Raw genomic sequence first — 19817 nt, 5'->3', positions numbered from 1 at the left:
GAAAAGAAACAATTTGGTATCTCTTACACCCCAGAAATTACACTAGGCAAAACACAGTACTCAGAGTCTGAGGAGGGAAATAAGAAGTGTGCCATTGAGCTGGGCATGGTGGAACATGCCTGTAATCCCAGCACTCTAGGAGGCTAAGGAAGGAAGCCACAAGTTCAAGGCTAATCTGAACAATTTAGCTACTTAAAGTGACCCTCTTTCAAAATTTAAAATAAATGAAAAGAACCAGGTATGTAGCTCAGGGAGAAGGCCCTACAGTCCATCCCCAGCATCCCCTCCTCTCTCCAAAAGGTGTGCCATAGATGTGGAGGCCTAAATGTTGGTTTTCTTGGGACAGCACAAAATTGAAATTCATTCTTCTGTACAGTTCTTACTGTTTATAAAGAAAAACAGTATTTGTCAATTTTTCTTTCTAGAAGTCATGATGGTAACAGAGAGGAGTGCTATGCAAAGTACTAGCTTGTGTCCTTCACATGTTTATCTTTTTCACCTTTTTAGCAGTCATTATAAAATATTTTCTGTGATTTTCAGTATGAATAATTTTAACTACTCCTTTTCTGCTTGTGTCTATTTTCTGTCAGTATTTTTAGACTTTTTTGCTTTTGCCTCTTTTAGTCACTTTTTAAAAATAGTTGAGTAAGTAGTTACTGATTCTGTTGCTTGTTTATGACTACTAAGCGTCAATAAAAATTTGATTTGTTTTTCAGTTTCTGTCTTCATACCATGTATGTTGCATGTACTGTGCTCAAGGGAATAATTATTACATAGCTGCTTAGATGGAACTTAATTTCTAGCTTTAGCTTCATGTCTACGATATAGTTACCTTAGTTACCATATCTTTTGGATAAAAACGTGACCTTCTGAAGACTAACATGTTCCCTAAATGCAATGCACAATTGTAACAAAGGTATTAATTTAATTTTAATTGATTAATACTGCACCACATTATTTTCTATTTACTACTTTTTTGAATATGCTTTATATCTATTTTTCCTACAACAAAGCCATGTAGAATATCTCATATTGCTGATATCTAAAATATTCCTCTTTCCCTAGATATCTGTTAAGGGCTCTGTGGGGAGCTCAGGGAGACATACTTTTCCATGGAAGAATTCTCAACAGTTCTATGTTGTACAATACAACACTAATGTACTCAGTAAATATTTTGGCAATTTGGCTGGGTGCAGTAGACCATGCCTGTATTTCCAGCTGCTCAGGAGATTGAGACAGGAGGACTGCAAGTTTGAACTCAGTCTGGGCAACATAATAAGACCATATCTCAAGATAAAAAATATAAAGGGATGAAGGTGTAGCTCAGTGGTAAAATGGTTTTCTCACATGAGCAAAGCCCTGGGTTCAAGCCCCAGTACTGGAAAAAAATTGCCAATTTGAACTTGGCATTATAATGTTAGCATTTATTTTACTTCATTGTTTATTTCCATGATGAAAGGAAAATGGAGTTTCTTGATAGAATGTTTTTACTTTGCAAGTTTTGAGTCTGGTTGTTATCTCAAAGAAAAGAACAATCTTCATGGGTTATTTGAATCTATGCAAAAATTTTGCATGCAGAAACTATAAAGTAGCTGGAAGGGGGAAAACAAGAATTTTCTTCCTTACAGAAAGTTAAATATATAAGTGTTTACTGCACTTTCCTAAAAGGATTAAATAATCAAAAGATGGTAATTTTGTCTAACACAGAATCTGACACAGCAATGCTCCATAATGCTACTTTATTTTAATGTAGTGGACAATGTAGCTAGAGGATCACTCTATCTTTATTTCCACATAATCCATCATCCTATTTTCTTCTTTTGTCTTTTTCATTTCAAGAATGACCCGTGTGTGATTTATTTCTAAACCTATAAAATGGGCTCAGGACTTAGTTACATAATACAGCAGAGACAAGGACTTTGGAACAATATTTTCCTGAAATTTCCTGCATCACGTAAAATACTTCGAGGAAGGGATGTGTGAGCTTCTACATCAACGGATGATGATCTTTATCTTTATCAAGTGACCCACAGATTGGTTACTGGTGTAATGAGAAATTAAGAAAATAGCACACTTGTATGACTGTCATTTCACAGTCACTCAAATCAGAACTGGAATGCCACAAAAACAACTCCCTGTTAGCCCAGAGGGAAAAAAAAAAAAAGAAAGAAAGTAAAGGGGAAATTCAGATTAGTCACAAAGAAGTTCCCCCGCCTGCCTGCAGAAGTTGCAGAGTTAAAACTGAGAGAGTCCTCTTTGCTCTTTCAATCGCCTTTTGTCTCAGGTCCTGGGACCTTTGTCTTCTGATTGAGAGGCTTTGCTTTGGCCTCATCTCCTCCTCTGTGGGGAAGACATCAGGCTTTCCCCAAGTTCCTCTTTGCCACGGCTGCATCTTCCCTGCATCCAGATTATGAAAATGGAAGGGGGTCAACCCCTGGATGAGAATGTGGGAAGCACACCCAGGCCAAGATTCCAGTGGAACAAGCTACTGCTGCTGACCTCTGTGATTCAGGGGCTGGGGCTGCTCCTGTGCCTCACCTACATCTGCCTGCACTTCTCTGCTCCCCAGGTAAGATGCACCTCTGAGTACTTTTCTCCCTCCAGCTCATGCTGATGGCACTGCAACAGCTGCAGTCATTTGGAAATAATCTAATGCCCAAATTGTTGAGTCTCTCTCACCACTGCAAGTGAGTGTTAAGTGTGGTCAAGCACCTTTCTGTCTGTCCTTTTTAGCGGTGGTGGTTCTAAGGCACAGGAAAGACAAGGCAGAGATAACTTCTCATAGATTTTTTTTCTCCTTCTTTGCAATGAAAGAATCCTGGTGTTCCTTGATCAGCTGTCACTTGGAAGTTTTGAAACACTGCTATACAGTCTTGGGCTAAAAAGGAAATAAGAGAGAAGTTATACTTTGCTATGGTATTCATAAACTCCATAGACACTTAGGGAGGTTGGCTTTTAAAAATGCTAAAGGTGTCAATATTAAGCTCTTTTGCACAGCTAACCTTGCATTTTAAAGGCAGTAATGCGTGTGTGTGCCTACATGCCCACATATTCAATCCAATAATTTAATCAGAAGTTTTTTTCTCACAGCCTGCCTCTACCAATCACAATTTAAAGACATCTCTTTGTATATTCCCACCATGTGATGTAGTGAGTGAGCCAATCTCTAGTAGTTTTCTACTCTTAAAATAGTCTTTCCATTTTGAATCTCTTTATTTTCATCCCATACTTCCTGCTTTTTACATTCTTTTTTCTCTTTCTTATTTACTGACTCAGCTATACAAATGTCACTAGGTTTTAAAGAATGTTCTTTACTGTAGCAGTGCCACTGAAATGAAAATAAATCTATAGTCTCTCCAGGTTCCTTTGTTGGGGCTGCTCTGATAATTCTTGTTCCCCTGGATGACTGCTTTGGGTTAGGGGTATTTTCCCCTGGTGGGTGCCAAATAGTAGAGACTTTGATTTTTGGTGGCCATGACAGATAAATTAAACCAGGATAAGATGAAGAGTCCTAGTAAATGCCTGGGCTTGTCTCTGCCTACAGGAAGTGGGGGTTTTCTGCACATAGGCTGGTGGGAGTGTGTGTGGTCATGATCACTGAACCACAGAAAGTACTTGTGTCCCCAAATTCCAGACATGCAGCTGGTGTGGTGCTCAAGCCTGCAGGCCAGTGAGGACAGCAACACAGCTGCCCTCTGCTCACCAGCACATAACTTACTTCTCTGTGAGGGATCCTTTGGGTAGAATTGAAGTAGGTGCTTGGGGAGAGTATATAGGAGAAGAGTAATGTCTGCACGGCAGGATGCTCAAGACACAGACAGGAATAAGGCTTTTCTGAGAAGAAAGCAAGCAAAGCAACCAATAATAGAACAGCTGAGTGAACTCACCAGGCTTGTGAGCCCTGAGAGTATATTTCAAATGACCTCAGTGCTCTGTGTTTCCTTCCTCACGGGTTGATAAAGACAGAACACATGCTCCTGACAAGGCTAGCCAAGTGCACAAGGGCTCTCTGGACAGGAGAGAGCAAAAGGTAAAATGCAAATGTAGAGCCTGCTGGTGTCCAGGACCACCTTGCACCATCAGTACGCAGGGGATGTGAGAAGAAGCAGGTTCCTTTCTGCAAGTTATCCAGCACCTCTGCAACAGAGCTGGGAAGCAAAGCTGAAAGCTGGTTTCCAGAACACTAATAAGGGTGAGCTGATCTCCGGGAGAGAATTAGCGTTCTGTAGCGATGTTGCAGAAGTGGAAGCAAAAACTTATATGTTATGTTTTAGCTGTTTGCTCGCAAAACAGACTCATGTATACTCTGGGTACAAAAAATGAGGGGTGCTCAGATATTTGAAATTCTTCACTTCACATTAAATGTTTTCTTATTTCTAGATAGACCATTTTAGCTAATGTAACTTCTGATACTGTTATAAGACCCAGGCAACACAATGGGGGTCCTACATTTATTCTTATACACTTTATTATTGGAAGAAGAACTTAGACAGTTAATGTATACTTTCCCTGGAACATGCTGAAATAGTGTTGGTGGCAGCAATGTGTATGTGAGTAAGTGTGTATGTGTGTGTGTGTGTGTGTGTGAGGGGAGGGGGGGTTGCTTTTAAAACTGCAACTTTGGAATTTTGATTGAGGGATGGGTAGGTGGTAGCAGTGATACAGTTAAACCTTGACTTCTGTGAGTAATTTACTTCAGAGATGTATACTGAATAGAGATAGAGACAGAGACAGAGACAGAGATAGAGATAGAGATAGAGATAGAGATAGAGATAGAGATAGAGATAGAGATGATAGCTGGGCGTGGTGGTGCATGCCTGTAATCCCAGCAATTGGGAGGCTGAGGCAGGAGGATTCTTGCGAGTTCGAGGCCAGCCTGGGCTACAAAGTGAGAAGAGCTGAAGTGCTCACTGTTTCCCCAGTTAAGTTGGATCTTTTCTACCGTAGGAGAAAGGTACTTGGAAAATAATCATGTTTTTCCTCTTTGTTCTTAAATTTAATTTTAGCCTTAGAAATGAATTGCTCATATGAATGACTGTAAAAATACAGATACAGTTTTTAAACTCTATGTGGCAGTCACTTTCTCCCTAAGTTACTGAGTTTATTAGTAACTTCTGTTTTCTCAGTGCTGGGTTAAATTTTGTATACATATATGAAAAGCAGAAGTTTTTGTTTTTGAGATGCCAGTAAAACTTCTCTTACTCTCTCCTCATATAATTCACTTTCCTTTCGGGGCCTTGATTTTCTATTTTTTCACTTGCAACACGAGGCAGTTAGGTTAGATTTTTCCTAAGGTCTCTTCCAGCTCAAAATTCTATGAATATGTTGTTTACATATTCATGGAAGCCAGTATGAATATTTGAGAGATATAAAATATGAACTAATGGATTTTTGTGTCTATACTTACAGATATCTTAGCTCTTAGGAAGGGCCTGGGGAAAATCAAATTTGCATGTATATACTTTTCTATACTCAATTTTTTATTCCCTGTACTTATCTAAATGACTTATTCTGAGCTGGCAAAATACATTGTTTTGGAAGGGGAAAGAAGTGGATGCCTTAGAATATCCAAAGTGCACATATAAAGTTGAATGTTTCTCTTACTAAAACCATTTCATATTGTATACTGTATCGGGGCTGCTTTTGGAAATGTCAGGCTACCAGTCTTACTGGGAACTTTAGGTGGGCACCTATAGCAGAAAATATCCCCAACACTGGCCTATGAAGTGAGAAGCTTTTGTAAATTGTATTCGTGTGTCCGAGGTCAATTGAAGACTGCTTCTTCCCTCTCCCTTTCTCTTTCATTTCTCTTTCCCTTTCCCGTCCCTCTCCATATACCTCTATCTATCTCTATCATCTCTATCTCTTTCTTTTTTTTGTCTTTTTGAGACAGGGTCTCACTATGCAGTTCAGGCTGATCTTGAGCTCCCTTTGTAGCCCAGGCTGGTCTCAAACTCGCAAGGATCCTCCTGCCTCAGCCTCCCGAGTGCTGGGATTACAGGCGTGAGCCACTATATCATCTCTCTCTCTCTCTCTCTCTCTCTCTCTCTCTCTCTCTCTCTCTCTCTCTCTCTATCTCTATCATCACCTTTATCAGAGTCCTCTTTAGGTATAAGGGCTTTTAGTGATAATTCCATAGCAAATTCCACTGTCAAAGATTTACACCCTTAACACTCATTTCTGCTGGGAAAAACAGAAGTGCAGGTACTTGGAGGGTAAGTCAGCCAGTTCTGTGCCAGTGAGAGTCAGAATTAGAGCAGTTTCTTGATGAAGTTTCAAGATAGAACTTCAACCTTTCTTTGTATCATTGAAAAAAAGAGTAATTTGCTTTAAAAACTTTGTCTCAGATTAACTCTATTTAAAATGTCTGAATGTAACCCTGCTTTTTCTTTTTTTCCTTTTTAAAATCAGATTTTATTGGTACATTTTAGATATACACAATGATCACATTCATCGTAGAGAATTTGTACCTGTACGTGATATAACTTGATTCTTGTTTCTCCTTCCCCTACCCTCCCAACTGTTTCTTAGAAATTCTTCCTTTACGACAGACTTGCAAATAAAATACTTTTGAATGCAACTGGAGTTTGCTTTCCACAAGCACCTCTTTGAGAATTAAAAAGGAACACCTGGGGTGTTGACCTGCTTCATCATAAAGTATTTTGAGGTTCTTAAGGAAGGTATTAATGAAAAGGTGCAATCATTGGATTTTTGAGCAGGTGTTAGACATAGTCTGTTTACAGATAAGGAAGCAAAGACCCAGAGAAGATGGGTAAATTGCTCGTGATTAGCTACCTGTCTAATTAATCAGAAATTCCTGACTCCTGTGTTAGGGCCCTTCCTAGTATTACCAGTCAAAACATCCTTACTGGAATTCCTTCCACTGAGTGTCTACTTGTACTGGGAATTGTCTGAGGCTTAAAACATACAAATTGCACAGGAGAAGGGTTCTGAACTCTTTAAACAAATAGTCAAGATACAAGGTGGAGCAAAAGGACGACAGGCAGAGACGTGCTCAAGGACATGGGAAGGGCAGAGGAGAGGGCACGGACTGCCTAAGTTTTCTGTGGAGTTAGGCAGACCCGGGGGAGAGGTAAGGCCTCCGCTGATACTGGAAAGAAGAGTGGGAATTCTTTACACAGCTGATAGAAATGCGGATGGGTGCGGAGGAAGGAGAAGGCTTTCCAGGCAGGAATAGCAAGTGGTTTAGAATGGCTGAAGTCCAGGGTGCATGGGGAAAAGAAGCAGAAGATTAAGATGAAAATCTAGGCAGGGGTGGATAGCGGAGGATGCTGCGAATCATGCGAAGCGGATTTACTTCATTCCATGCTATGTGAGAGAAAATGCAGGAACAGTGGTCAAAACTGTGCTTCTCCAGGTTTGACTCCTTTCATGTGGTTTCCATACTGTATTAGCAAACAGAAAGCCAGTGTAATCACACCTGGCACTAGGGGGCAGCACAGTAAAACTAACCCTCTTCCATCTTGAGCGACTGCCTGCCTCTTTTCCTGAGGGTATAGGATGTAAAGTATCTTCTCAGGGAGCCAAGAGTCACCCACAGAGAAAAGGATGAACAATATGGGGTGGGGGAGGCTAATGTTCTTCACTATTTACATCGTGATATTCTCTAGATGAAAAGTTTAGGTACATGTATGTTCTGATCCAACTACTCAGAATAAGACAGAGTAATTTGGGTGGAGATTATGCTGGAAAATGGAAAATATCCTATATTTAAAAATTGGGAAGTGAGCAGAAAGGCACTTGGTATAGACCTAGGGATCTAATCTTCCCTCCTAGTCCTCATCTATGACCTCAGCCTTTTGCTACTAGTACTAAGACCCAATCTTGGTGCATGGCTGGCCCCTTTCTTTTCTTTCTTTTCTTTCTTTCTTTCTTTCTTTCTTTCTTTCTTTCTTTCTTTCTTTCTTTCTTTCTTTCTTTCTTTCTTTCTTTCTTCCTTCCTTCCTTCCTTCCTTCCTTCCTTCCTTCCTTTTTTCTTTCTTTCTTCCTTCTTTCCTTCCCTTCCCTGCTCCCCTTCCTTTCCTCCCTTCCTTGCTTCCTTCCTTGCTTCCTTCCTTCCTTCCTTCTTTCTCCCTCTCTCTCTCTCTCTTCCCTTCCTTCCTTCTTCATTTACTGGGGATCGAACCAGGAACTTTGCACTGATCTCCATCCCCAATGCTTTTTATTTTTTATTTTTACTTTGAGATGGGGTCAGGCTAAGTCACTAAGTTGCCTAGGCTGGCTCAAACTTGTGATCCTCCTGCTTCAGTTTCCTGGAGTCCTGGGATTATAGGCATGAGTCACAAGGCCAGGCTCCAATTCTGTTTAATAGCAATTGCTTTGTGCCCTTCACTCTCAGAGAATCTGAAGCCCCCACCTCACCTCAGGGATTCTTCATTCACAGAAAATGAACATTAATCCCTTGGAGTCATGTGAGTTAGATGAACTATGCACAGCGTTGCTATTAGTATTTGACCAGAGCAAACAACACAATAAAAAAATCTGGGCTCTGAGGTAGAAAGACTATTTCCCAAAGACACAGATAAAATACATAATGGAGTTTGGTTGAGTGTAAATTCTCCAACATCCTATGCCTTGTATATTTTGTTTGTAATTACCCGTGACAACCACATCTTTTCAAATAAAGAAATTAAAACACTTCCATATGCAAAAATATAAAACATCTCAGATTTTGAGGAGTCATTGGGTATAACAAAGAGTACTGTGGACCAGGAACCGAAGACTCTTGGTTCATTCAAAGCTTTTAGCTTCATGACCATGAATAAATTCCCTGAACATCAGTCTAATGAGCTCCAAAATTGGAGTCTGGTTCTTGTGAAAGTCAAATTGTAAGTGTCAACATTATTATTATTGATATTCATAAACATCCTTTCACAAGCACACTGCCACTACAGTAGTTACTTTGTAGTACAGATGCATAAAGACATACACATGGCCCATAACCCTAATCTCAGAAAGCCATATCACAGTTAGGATTAACCTCATCAACTTAATTTTTTATTATATAATTTGGGGATTAAAAACCTAGTTTGAAATAGTTGATTATTTCTGAACATAGATTTCTAATTGTGAGCTTATGGCAGTACTGGAGAACAAAAGAAAAACGAAGGGGAGAATTTACGAGGGTATGATGTATTACTAGAGTCAGTGTCCGATTGAAATTGGCTCAGGATCTTAAATTATAAAGTTGGAAGACATGTTACAGGCTGGTTCCATTTCTCTTCCCCTGGACACATTTCACCCAATTCCCCAGTGACTTGGCTGCTAATAGGGTAGAAGATTATATCTACAAGGGATGTGTGGTCTGGTTCACAATACTGGAAATGCTGAAGATGTGACTAGCATAATAACTTTTCAGTAGGCCTTTCACTCTGAAATGCACCTTCGGTGGGTTAAAATGTAAAAATTCATCTAGTTTTAATAACGTACAAATATTACTTAACAACACATGCTGACTGACAGGAAGAGAGACAGACTCAAACTTTAATTTAGCCCATGCTTATTTAATAAGAGCTTGTGGCTAGAAAGCCTTCATACCCTAAGTACTGCAAAGGTGGAAAACTGAGGGCTCCTAGAAGCTTAAGCGATGTACTCTCAAGGGGAGGCTGAGCAGGCAGCCAGAGCACGAGCTGGGAAAGCCTGCGGAGTGGTCTAAGATAAGAATGGAAGTGACAATTACTATTTACAGAAATGATAAAGAAACATCAGTCACCAAAGGAAATTCTAGAATACCTTGTTGGGTTATAAAATACATTCTACTTTAATGTGATAAAGTAGTTTGCACACTATATACAAATACCTACTGAAACATGCAGTTGTTCTCTAGGACTTTTGTTACAAATTCTTACAAACTAAGTGGCTTAAACAACAGAAATTTATTCTCTTATTGTACTGAAGACTAGAGATTATTCAAAATTAAGGTGTTGGAAGCGTCACACTCCATATTCTTTCTAGCTTCTTGTGGCTCCTGGAAGACAGTCCTTCGTGTTCTTATCTTGTAGCTGCAGCAGCGTGAAATCTGCCTTCATCTTCACACGTGGTTTTCTTCCTTCTGTGTATCTCCATGTGAAGTCTTTTAAGGGCACCAATCATAGTGGGTTGTGGGCCCTCCTTAACCCTATTCACCTGCTGTTAAGTAATTATATTTGTAACACTCTTATTTCCAAGTCAGGTCACAGTTTGACTTCTAAGTAGACGTGAATTTATGAGGAGACACTATTCCACCCACTGTGAATCATTTATTCATGTGCCGCTTCAACAGTGTGTATGGGGCATCGTGTGTTACAAATATATTACAGTAAGAGTCAGGCACTGAGGACATGATGGTGAGCAAGGCAGACACGGTGGCCTTTGTCCTGCCCGTGAGATTAATTGAAGCTTCACTGCACACACTGCACTAGGCATAATCTTGATTTTTCAGTAACTGTTCAGAGAGAGCCACCTGGGGTGAGAATCTTGCTGCTTTTGTTATAGCAGAAGAGTCAATCGTGTTGAAAAGATCTGCTCTGTTCAGAAAGGCTTCTTATTGCCCGCGCTCTGGGGATTTCTCTTTTGAACATTGTGATTTGTTTGCCTCATTCTTGAAGTGGGAATATCCTTAGACATTTTATTTCACCCATTTTAACTAAGGTGGAGCAAGGAGATAAGGAGGTTAGCAGTTGAGCAAGGCAAAGGACTTGTTCTAGATGTAGCAGGAAACCCAGGTCTTTCTCTTTTTTTGGGCAACGAGAATTAAACTCACGACCTCACACTTGCCAGGCAGGTTGCGGTGTCACTGAGCTATATCCCCGGCCAATCCAGGTCTCCCTCCAGCCAGTCTAAAGCCCAGTCTAGTCTACCCAGGTGCCTTCTTAAAGCAACAATCTGTTTTATATAGCAAGTGAGATGGAGAATTAGTGATTTCAAATGGAAAGACATTGACTGTAATAATTCTGCTACTTCCTTTGTATTCAAAGGTGAATAAGACAATTTCAAGAATCTTCAGCAATTTATTGGCACAGCATGGTCTAAGGGGCTAAATTCCACCTTAGTCCAGCCATCACTTTCTTCCCTAGTGCCATTATATGTGGGAAATGTTTGGAGTTATGGTAATATAAGTGTGTGCATTACAAACCTATCCTTCCAGTTCCTTGGAGTCTAAGCTGGTCCAAATATATTATGACTTAGTCATCGAGGTAAGGAAGGAAGTTCTCAGAACTGTTTTGGTATATTTCCTTGTCAGTGTATTTTGAGGAATTCCTGAGTTAATGTGGAACAGGAAACCCAGTTTTAGGAAAATATTCATTGCGCTCTGGGAGGCCAGGGCAGGAGGATTGAGCACAAGCCTGAACCTAGCATAGATAATTTAGCAACTTAGTAAGACTCAGTCTCAAAATAAAATAAATGAAAAGGCCTGGGGATGTAGCACACTGCTAAAGTGTGAGTTCAATCCACAGCACCACAAAAAGAAAAAAAAAGAAAGAAAAGAAAAACAGACAAAGAAGATCTTTTCTTTGAGGGTATACACAGTGAGTGCATTAAATCAATTATATAATTTTGCAGATTATACATAGCCTTTAAAGGCAGCTTTGATAAGTGGAATGGAAATGCTTGGGGAGGGGGTTATTAGAAATATCACACAGACTGTGTCGTGGGGGTGGAGGTGGAAGTTAAGAGAGAAGGTATGGAGAAAAGAGGGCAGCAGCAGTGGTCAGCATGGGCGGAGCAAAAGAGAATGTCCTGGGGAACACTCAGAATGGCTTTTCTCTAGGTTCATTAAATCTCAGCGAATTCACTATCCAAGATTTTCAAAGCCACGCATCTTTGTCTCTATGACATGTAACTTGGGGGTAAGTGTTTTTGAATATGGAAGATTCCTTGACCAAAGATCCCATTGCCCATTATTTCTGTTTCTCTCCCTTGGTGGGATTCTGAATATCCTTGGTCATAAGTAAGGGCACATTCATTTGTAACAGGGCTGTTTCATGGACTATACGAAGTCCTCTAGAACAGTAGTGGCAAGCCTAAGGCGATGTGCTGCAGTGGGCAGGCAGAGCCCTCTTTGTCATCACGAAGGCCAAGCCTAGCATCACTCAACAGCCAAACACTCAGGTTTCGTTGCAGTGTTGGCACTTTGTGATAAGTAAGTGGGGTTGGGTTCCAGTTTGTGTATTTGGTCTCTAAAAGGTTCACCATCACTGTTCTACGATGAAAGTCTGCCCTCTCTGTAGTCTACTGTAGAAATGTCCATTTTTCTCTTTTGGGATCGTTGAGACACACCCTGAGAGCTTGTGATGTTGTGTTTTTATGATCTCTTGGGTCTCCTCTGATAGACATGAGCCCAAGGTGGGGAGATAAGCAGTTCTATTCCAGTGGAGGTGGCATCGTGAGCCAGTAAGTCACCATCACAGATCTGCTTCTCCATTATCCTCTACTGAATCACACCTCACCCCCAGTCTCCCCCAGGACCTTGACATTGCGGCCTGGTGTCAAGTGAGGAACCACAAGGCCCACATAGTGAGTGTAGAGCCCATGTGCTGGTTTCATATTTGATGAAGAGCACTGGCTCCTGTCACAAACACCCCTGTACTAGACAAATGCCAAATGAGTGTAAGGTTGACTGCCTCACACCACATTCTGGTGAGTCAGAATCAGAGGCTCGTGCTCTCTGAAGATGAGCTCTTGAAGTAAGTACCTTCTTCTTGGGAACATGGTACAGGCTGCTAGATAAATACCAGACATTAGACTCTTTCATCTATGTTCTTAAACATTCCAGCTCTCAAAGCAGTGAGAGGCCAGGAAAGTTTCTCATATTGCCTCTTCTTTGCACCCATTCACAGTAGTCCGTACTTGGGCATGGTCTGGTGTGCCTTGTCAGGATAGTTCCACCTGGTCAGAGCACAGCTGAAGACTTTGCAGGCTGCGCTATACAGACAACCCTGTAGGGCTGATTGAGGAGTTCTTTTTGGAGACCTTCTGGGTATTTTATAATATATCTGAGTATTTTGACAACTATACAAAGACTTTAAAAGTGATGAGGAAAATAGTTCAAATTAATGTTGGATTCCCAGATAAATGCTGTCATATGTATTTTTTATTCTTGAGATTGTATAGGATAAAGAAAAGGGGTATTATCATGAACTTGGATTTCAGCCGAGTTCAAGGTAATGTCTTCTTTCTCAGCAAGTTCTTCATGGCACTGGTTCTCATCTTCCTATCTGTAAAACATAGGGGTTATTTTGAACAGCAAGTGAATGAGATTCACAAAGAGATTACTGAAGTGCATGGCATGTTGTAAGTTCTCAATGAGTTTTTATTCTTTTTCTTGAATACACAAAAATGGTTTACCTTGAAGACCTTTCCTTCAGCTACTTATTGAATCTCTCTGACTTACCTGGGTCTTTTCTCTCATCTCTTTCCAAGAACCCTAGGTCTGAGTTCTTTCTCCTTTCACAACCAAAGCCAGAGATGATTTTTTTTTTCATATTCTGAAATTTAACAATTTGTATTGCCTATTGGTATTTCCTAAAAGGGTATTTTTTTGTAGAGAGACTATTTTTCTGCCCAGAGTAAAAGTGTGTCAAAAACAAAGATAATATGTTCTATCCTTTTGGGGTCCCAGAGTTAAGTGCAGTGTTTGCCACGTAACAGTCCTTAATAATTGTTGATCCTGTTTCTACCCAAACCACAAAGTTGTATGGCAATCACATTATTCTTCAACTCTGGAATAATACTTACAGGAAAGCAAACATTTAATTGAGTACTAGCTTGAGGACAGGCATATCCCGCCGCTTCCCCACCCCCCCAGCCACACAGGGCATGGTTAAAAATACTGTCTCTGCACTTTAGATCTTCAGAAGCGTATGCTTTAGAGCAATGAATTTCAAATTTTGAACCTTGTACAAATGCCTACTTCTGGGTCCACCCAGACCTTGTGCACCAGGATATTTGTGAATCTGGACTGGTTGTTTTGACAAATTTTTCAGATGATTGTAGTACACATTAGCATGTAAGCACCATGGGGTTGACAAACCTTCCTGCTGTATCATCTTCTGCCTCTAGATAAACATGATATAAGCATTATTCAGTCAATTGGCCAAATAATCCATATTTGCTAAGTGGCTACTTGGTTGTGTTGTGTTTTGTTTTAGTCCACTTACTGCAAGACTGAAATTGGGGTTGTGAGGTAGGGTGTGGGAGGGGAAGCTTGGGCCCTATATTTGTCCTACATCCTCTTATGATGAGGTCATTGCCAATCTGCTGTGTGGTGACTTCTCTTCACGGTTGGTACTGCAGTAGATACAAGGGTACAGAGAATGGAGATGAACTCAGTCTTTCTAGCAATTTCTTTCACATTTACAGAGGAAGAAAAAACCTACTTGTGTGATACAATACAAATTGTACTAGGATTGGAGGGCAAGAGTCAGTCTTCTCACTTCTGTGGGCCTTAATCTCTTCATCTGTAAAATATAATGTTCAGCTAGAAGATAACTTCTTTCGTACTCTGTCACAGTCTGAGTCTGGAGTTCCACAGATCAACCGGAAGGAGGGAACCACATGAGCCTCCCTAGCTGCTGCTCGCAACTCAGAGCCAGAGGAAGTCCTCTTGGTCACTACCACCCTTACAATAGCAGGGTACTTTAGAAACTTGGGACATTTCTTGATTTGCAGGAATCTCTCAGAGGATTCTGTAAAGTCACTCCCAATAACCAAATCACAAAGGCTTTCAAATCAGAGAAATTAGTAACTTTGCAAATGTGGAAGCTTCATGTTTTTTTTCTCTTTTATGAAAATAGACTTGGAGTTGCAACTTTTAATGTCAAAGTCACGGGAAGTTAGTGCGGGAAGGGATGACCATGATTTTCTAGTAGTTTTTAAAAATGATAAACTGGCATTTAGAGTGCTTATGAAACGTGCCCAAGTACCTGCGTGGTATGAGAAACCAAGCACTGCACACTGAGCTCTGCACTCCTTTCGGATCACTTGTAGCTCTAACGGGGGCAATTCAGGGTGGCACCACCAGCCTAGGAACAGTGAGAGCAATTATGCACCTGAGGGTTATCGTGGGGGTGGTGGTACAGTAGTACACTCTTGAGAAGCCTGCTTCAGAGCACTGCCTTAAGCACAAATGATGATAAGGTAATCTCTGGAAATGCTACCCAGAGGGGAGGGAGCCGTGGATTCCCATTTGGACGTAAGTTAACACTTTCTTCACATGCGCAGAACATTGAACTGAGGCCCAGCCACTTGCAGGGTTTAGAAGGGCTCTCCCTTCTTCCTACACTGCTTGCTGATTTCAGTGTGGTAAGGCCTGTCATTATAAAGCAAATAGGGGATTCCTCGTCTGCGTGGGGAGTCCCCAGTCATCTGCTTGACTGAGGCTGCAACGCTGCCAGCAGAGTGGGAAGCAGGAATTCCACTGCCCTGGGCATGAAAACAAATCTCTCCCCACACCTTTGATCAGGACATCCTGCCAAAAATAAACTCGTGGGTAGAGCTGTTGTTCTTGGCAGGCACAATAGACTGGTTTTTTTTTTTTTTTTTTTCTCCTATTTCCTTTCTTAATAGGGAACACAACTCTACGGTACCAGAAAAAAAGTAAGCACCCCGTTTCTTCTCCTGATCTCAGGATTCCAGGTCTTTTCTCCCTAGGAAATGTTTGCTACCTGTTTTTGGTACATTCTTTCAGATATATTCAATGCCCATAGAAGTGTTTATTTAAACAAATGTGGCAACGTACTTTATATCCCAGCCTTTGTTATTTCACTTAATAGATCTTTTTCTGCCTATTGAGCTTCATTGTCTTTGTAACCAAATGACCATGGACAATTTATCAACCAAGATTCCTTTGTTTTTTGTTTTCCTGTTGAGTTCTGAATTGGTTCAAGTTAGGTTTCTCAAGCTGTTGAAGAGAAGGGGGAAGATCCAATGTGTAAAAAAGAAAAAGAAAAAGATACTGAACTCTATAAAGTTCAGGTCTTATTACCTGTCTCACCTGAAAGTAGGATGTACTTCTTCCTGTACAACAGTGGCAGAACAAGCATGCAGGAAGTTTCCAGAACTTACTCTGAGTGTGTTCTAGGAGTCTGTGGCCATGATAGAGTGACTGGTCACAGACTCTTCTGTGAGAGAATCTCTATGATAGATTTCTTAACCCAAAGACTACTCAAAGAGTACACTGTTATCTAAGTGGGAGTCTGGGACCAAGCAAGCCAAAACAGTACACCAAAGAAGAGCTAGGCAGAAGTGATGACAGATCTCAGATGCTTACATGAAAGAGCAGAATAATCTTCACTTATGTTTAAAGATACTACAGAAAAGCGAAGTCAGCAAGTAATTCTGGGTTTAGTCTTCACATAAAAGGCCAAGTCTTATCCTTCACAGGTCACTGTATTTCTGCTTCACTGGTAAGATCTGTCAGTTTCATTTAGTAATGTTACAAAAATATTCTTTTCTTCCCTTAGGTGCAGCATCCTCCAATTCAAAGTATTAAAATACTACTTACTGGTAAGTATTGCCAAAAGGTTAGTTGATTCATATTTTTAAGAGAATCTCTTTTCTTTAGTCTCTTAATTTCCTCCAGAATACAAGATCTGTCCCCTTCCTATATTTAGAATTGTCAAAGCCTGAATATTGTTTTTATTAGAGACAAAAAAGATACATATACAGAAAAGGGGTGAGTAGTAATACATGCTTATCTCTGTACTTTGTGTGTCTTACTTAGTTAGCCCAGGAATGCTGTGAGTAGGAATTCTTATTTTTGTCCAGCAAAAGAGACTAACTAAGGCTTTACTTTCTACAAGTCTGTCTGGCTGTAAAAGCACATAACCTGCTAATTCTATTCCAAGACGAGATTGTATCTTAACTGAAACTGTGAGAGGCTCTAGATTTGAAAAAAACAGATACTTTGACTACTTGAGAGCATACTTTGGGTCTGTGATTACGTCCATCCACCAGTGAGTTCTACATGAATATTTACTTAGTTAAGTTCTCTGAGCCAAAAGAGAAGTGCCTTTGGCCTCCATAAGTCATGCTTATTTTTCAGTTCAAATATGCCTTCCTGGCCTGGTACAAAGGAAGAATGATTGCTAAAGAACATAATCCAAAACAGGCGTCCAGAGGCAGTTGCCTGGCCATTCAATATGATATTGGGGCTAATATGGAAATAAAATAGCTTTAGTCTTTTTGGCTTGTACTTGAAAGTGGCACATTCTTATCTCCCTGTCTATGCTGAGATTCACATTTGGCTCTGCACAAAGTTACTAAAGCTGTGGCTGCTGCTGTTCCTTCTCCTCCTCCTTCTCTTTCTCCTCTTCCTCCACTTTCTCCCCATCCTTTTCCTTTCTTTTTCCCATGATAGTAAGTCTTGCAAAGTCACCTTCCAAGAAAACTAGCAATAGGAAGTAGAGGGGGAAGCAAGTCTGTGTGCTTGAACTCTTCCAACTGCATCTGATTGAGCCTAATTTGAATCCACATCATTAAGCTTAGGAAACTACTAGTAGCAAATATTGCCAGGAAGTCTGATGCCCAGAACGTGTGGAAAATGTGCATTTCTTGGTGGGGCAGAGAGAGTTTTGAGGGGCTGGGATGTAGCTCAATGGCACAAGTGCCTGCCTGGCAAGTGCAAGGTCCTGAGTTCTATTCCCAGTGCCACAAAAAAAAAAAAAAAAGAGATTGAGAGCTTTGAGACGAGCTAATGAGTGGTGTGTGGGACCAAGCTAGGGGGCACTGTGGTTCATCCAGTGAGCAAGAAAGTAAGTATCAGAGTTGCCAGTGCCTCCCAGTTCTGAAAAGAAGACCCCATACACCTTTCCTGCCATAGGTCTGATATGGCAATTGTAATCTCTCAGTGCTGAGTCTCAGTCCTACCTGAGACTGTCCTGGCCATAGATATGAGTTTTACCCCTTCTTCCATTCTTCATGTAAAGCAATTTCCAACCCATAGGTAGAAATGTAGTGCTCTTTTTCTTTCACTCATTTCATTTTTTTGTTTGTTTGTTTTTCTTCCGGTACTGGGGATTGAACTCACGACCTTGCGCTTGCCAGGCAGGCCCTGTGCCGCTGAGCTAAATCCCCAGCCCCTCTTTCACTCATTTCAGAATCCCTCTCTCTATCATTTTATTTTCACCTGGTTCTTTAGGTAGGGGAAAGCTGTTCTTCAGTGTTGTGCTCAGAGATCACTTTTTTTCTTTTTCAAATTTTCACCATATTCTCTTTAGGATGTGAGAAAGAGAAGTTATCCCTCATCCCAAATGATGCTGAGATCATGAAGGTGGAAAACAACTCAATCATCATCAACTGTGATGGGCTTTATTTAATCTCTGTGAAGGGCTACTTCCAGGAGGAGGTCAGCGTTAGCCTTCATTACCGGGTGAATCGGAATCCAATCTCCATCCCCCTGAGAAAGAACCTGCAGGTTGACTTCACCACAGTGGTCTCTTTGGCTTACAAAGACAAAGTCTACTTAAGTATGAACTCTCAGAATACTTCCTGTGAAGACTTTGGGATGAACGGTGGGGAACTGTATCTCATCCAGCAAAATCCTGGTGGATTCTGTGCTCCAGTGAGGATCTGATAGCAAGACTTCAAACCAGGCATCTGCATGAACTCCAAGCTGGGGGTGGACAGGACAGAGTCTTTCTTGTGAATGTAGATGTTCATCCAGCTCAGCCAATGGGATGTGAGAAGCATATCCTGTTCCTCCACTCAGGGATATTTAAAACATTATTTTATCTACCAATTAATCTTATTTATCCTATTATCTTCTAAATCACCTAACTTATCCCCTGCAATTGCTGATTGCTTTGAGCCCATTAGGAAACTTTGTGAGAATGAAAAACTAAGGGTCTCTTTCATTCACATTGTTTCTATTGGTCAGGCAATTGTCAAAATAACCTTATGCTATTGTAAAGACACTTGACTATCATTTTTCTGGAAAGATGAAAAAGTGAAGAGGAGCAAGGAACAGGGTTATGAATCTGTGAAAGGTGGTATCTACCCACACTGGGGGCCACAAGGACTCCTCCAAGGTTAAATTGGTTACTGTTTACATATTTCCTAAATACTTCTCTCGTTTGGTGGGAGTTCAAAAGGAAAATCATTTTGTGAAAATCAGGGCGTGAGATAGCTATTTAAGAAATATTATGTATGTGAGTGTTTTTCTTTACCACTTTGACTTCTCAGCTTCCAAACATACTTAATAGAAATTTCTCTTGAAAGAATCATCCTGGGTATGTGATACTGTGAAAAATATAATCTGTGACATAAAGAAAATCAAGAAAAAATTTTCTAGAGAAAGTATGTGGGATAATTTGTGAGATTTAGCTTTATCACATGGTACAGCAATAACTAGGCTCTCAGGGTAAAAGTCAATATGGATTTTAACAGTCTGAGAAAGAAATACTATTCTTTGTAAGAGTAGGTAAAGTGGCACATTCTTATCTCCCTGTCTATGCTGAGATTCATATTTGGCACTATGCCTTATATATATATAACACCTAGCTGGTATCAAAAAAATGAAGAAATGCTATAATCAAAGGTGATTTTATGTCGAAGAGCAATAAGAAGCTATTGTACCTTGTGAAAAAAAATGATCCTTGCCTAGAAATGCCATAATACCACATGGGATTTTCCATTGATTATAGAAATTATGACAGTCATCCAATATTAAGGCTTCAAGGAAACAGGATCCCTTCTGTGTACTTTAAATGTCCCCCTTAACTTGATAGTGTATCATATATATAGCACTGAGGAATTTTTTGATTTTTTTATGTCAGATTTCCAGATAATTTGTAAGCTCTTTGTGCTAAAACTTACAA

General features: G+C 40.4%; 1 protein-coding gene across 1 annotated transcript; it reads left to right on the top strand.

Moving 5' to 3' along the window:
* The first annotated feature begins 2410 nt into the window (after positions 1-2410).
* On the top strand, positions 2411-18643 carry Tnfsf4 (tumor necrosis factor (ligand) superfamily, member 4). Its single transcript, XM_005374866.1, has 3 exons — positions 2411-2569; positions 16464-16506; positions 18219-18643. Exons 1-3 carry the CDS (start codon positions 2411-2413, stop codon positions 18572-18574), a joined length of 558 nt encoding a protein of 185 aa, XP_005374923.1. The 3' UTR covers positions 18575-18643.
* The last annotated feature ends 1174 nt before the right edge of the window (positions 18644-19817 follow it).

Source organism: Chinchilla lanigera, unplaced genomic scaffold, assembly GCF_000276665.1.
Source record: "Chinchilla lanigera isolate Chin_1 unplaced genomic scaffold, ChiLan1.0 scaffold00005, whole genome shotgun sequence".
NCBI lineage: Eukaryota > Metazoa > Chordata > Mammalia > Rodentia > Chinchillidae > Chinchilla > Chinchilla lanigera.
The sequence above is the reverse complement of the archived record's forward strand: the minus strand, read 5'-3'. Positions and strand labels throughout refer to the sequence as shown.

Coding starts and splice junctions, on each gene's coding strand:
- Tnfsf4 (XM_005374866.1), top strand. CDS start 2,411: ATGAAAATGGAAGGGGGTCAACCCCTGGATGAGAATGTGGGAAGCACA. Junction 2,570..16,463: donor TGCACTTCTCTGCTCCCCAG/GTAAGATGCACC, acceptor TTCTTCCCTTAG/GTGCAGCATCCTCCAATTCA. Junction 16,507..18,218: donor TATTAAAATACTACTTACTG/GTAAGTATTGCC, acceptor TATTCTCTTTAG/GATGTGAGAAAGAGAAGTTA.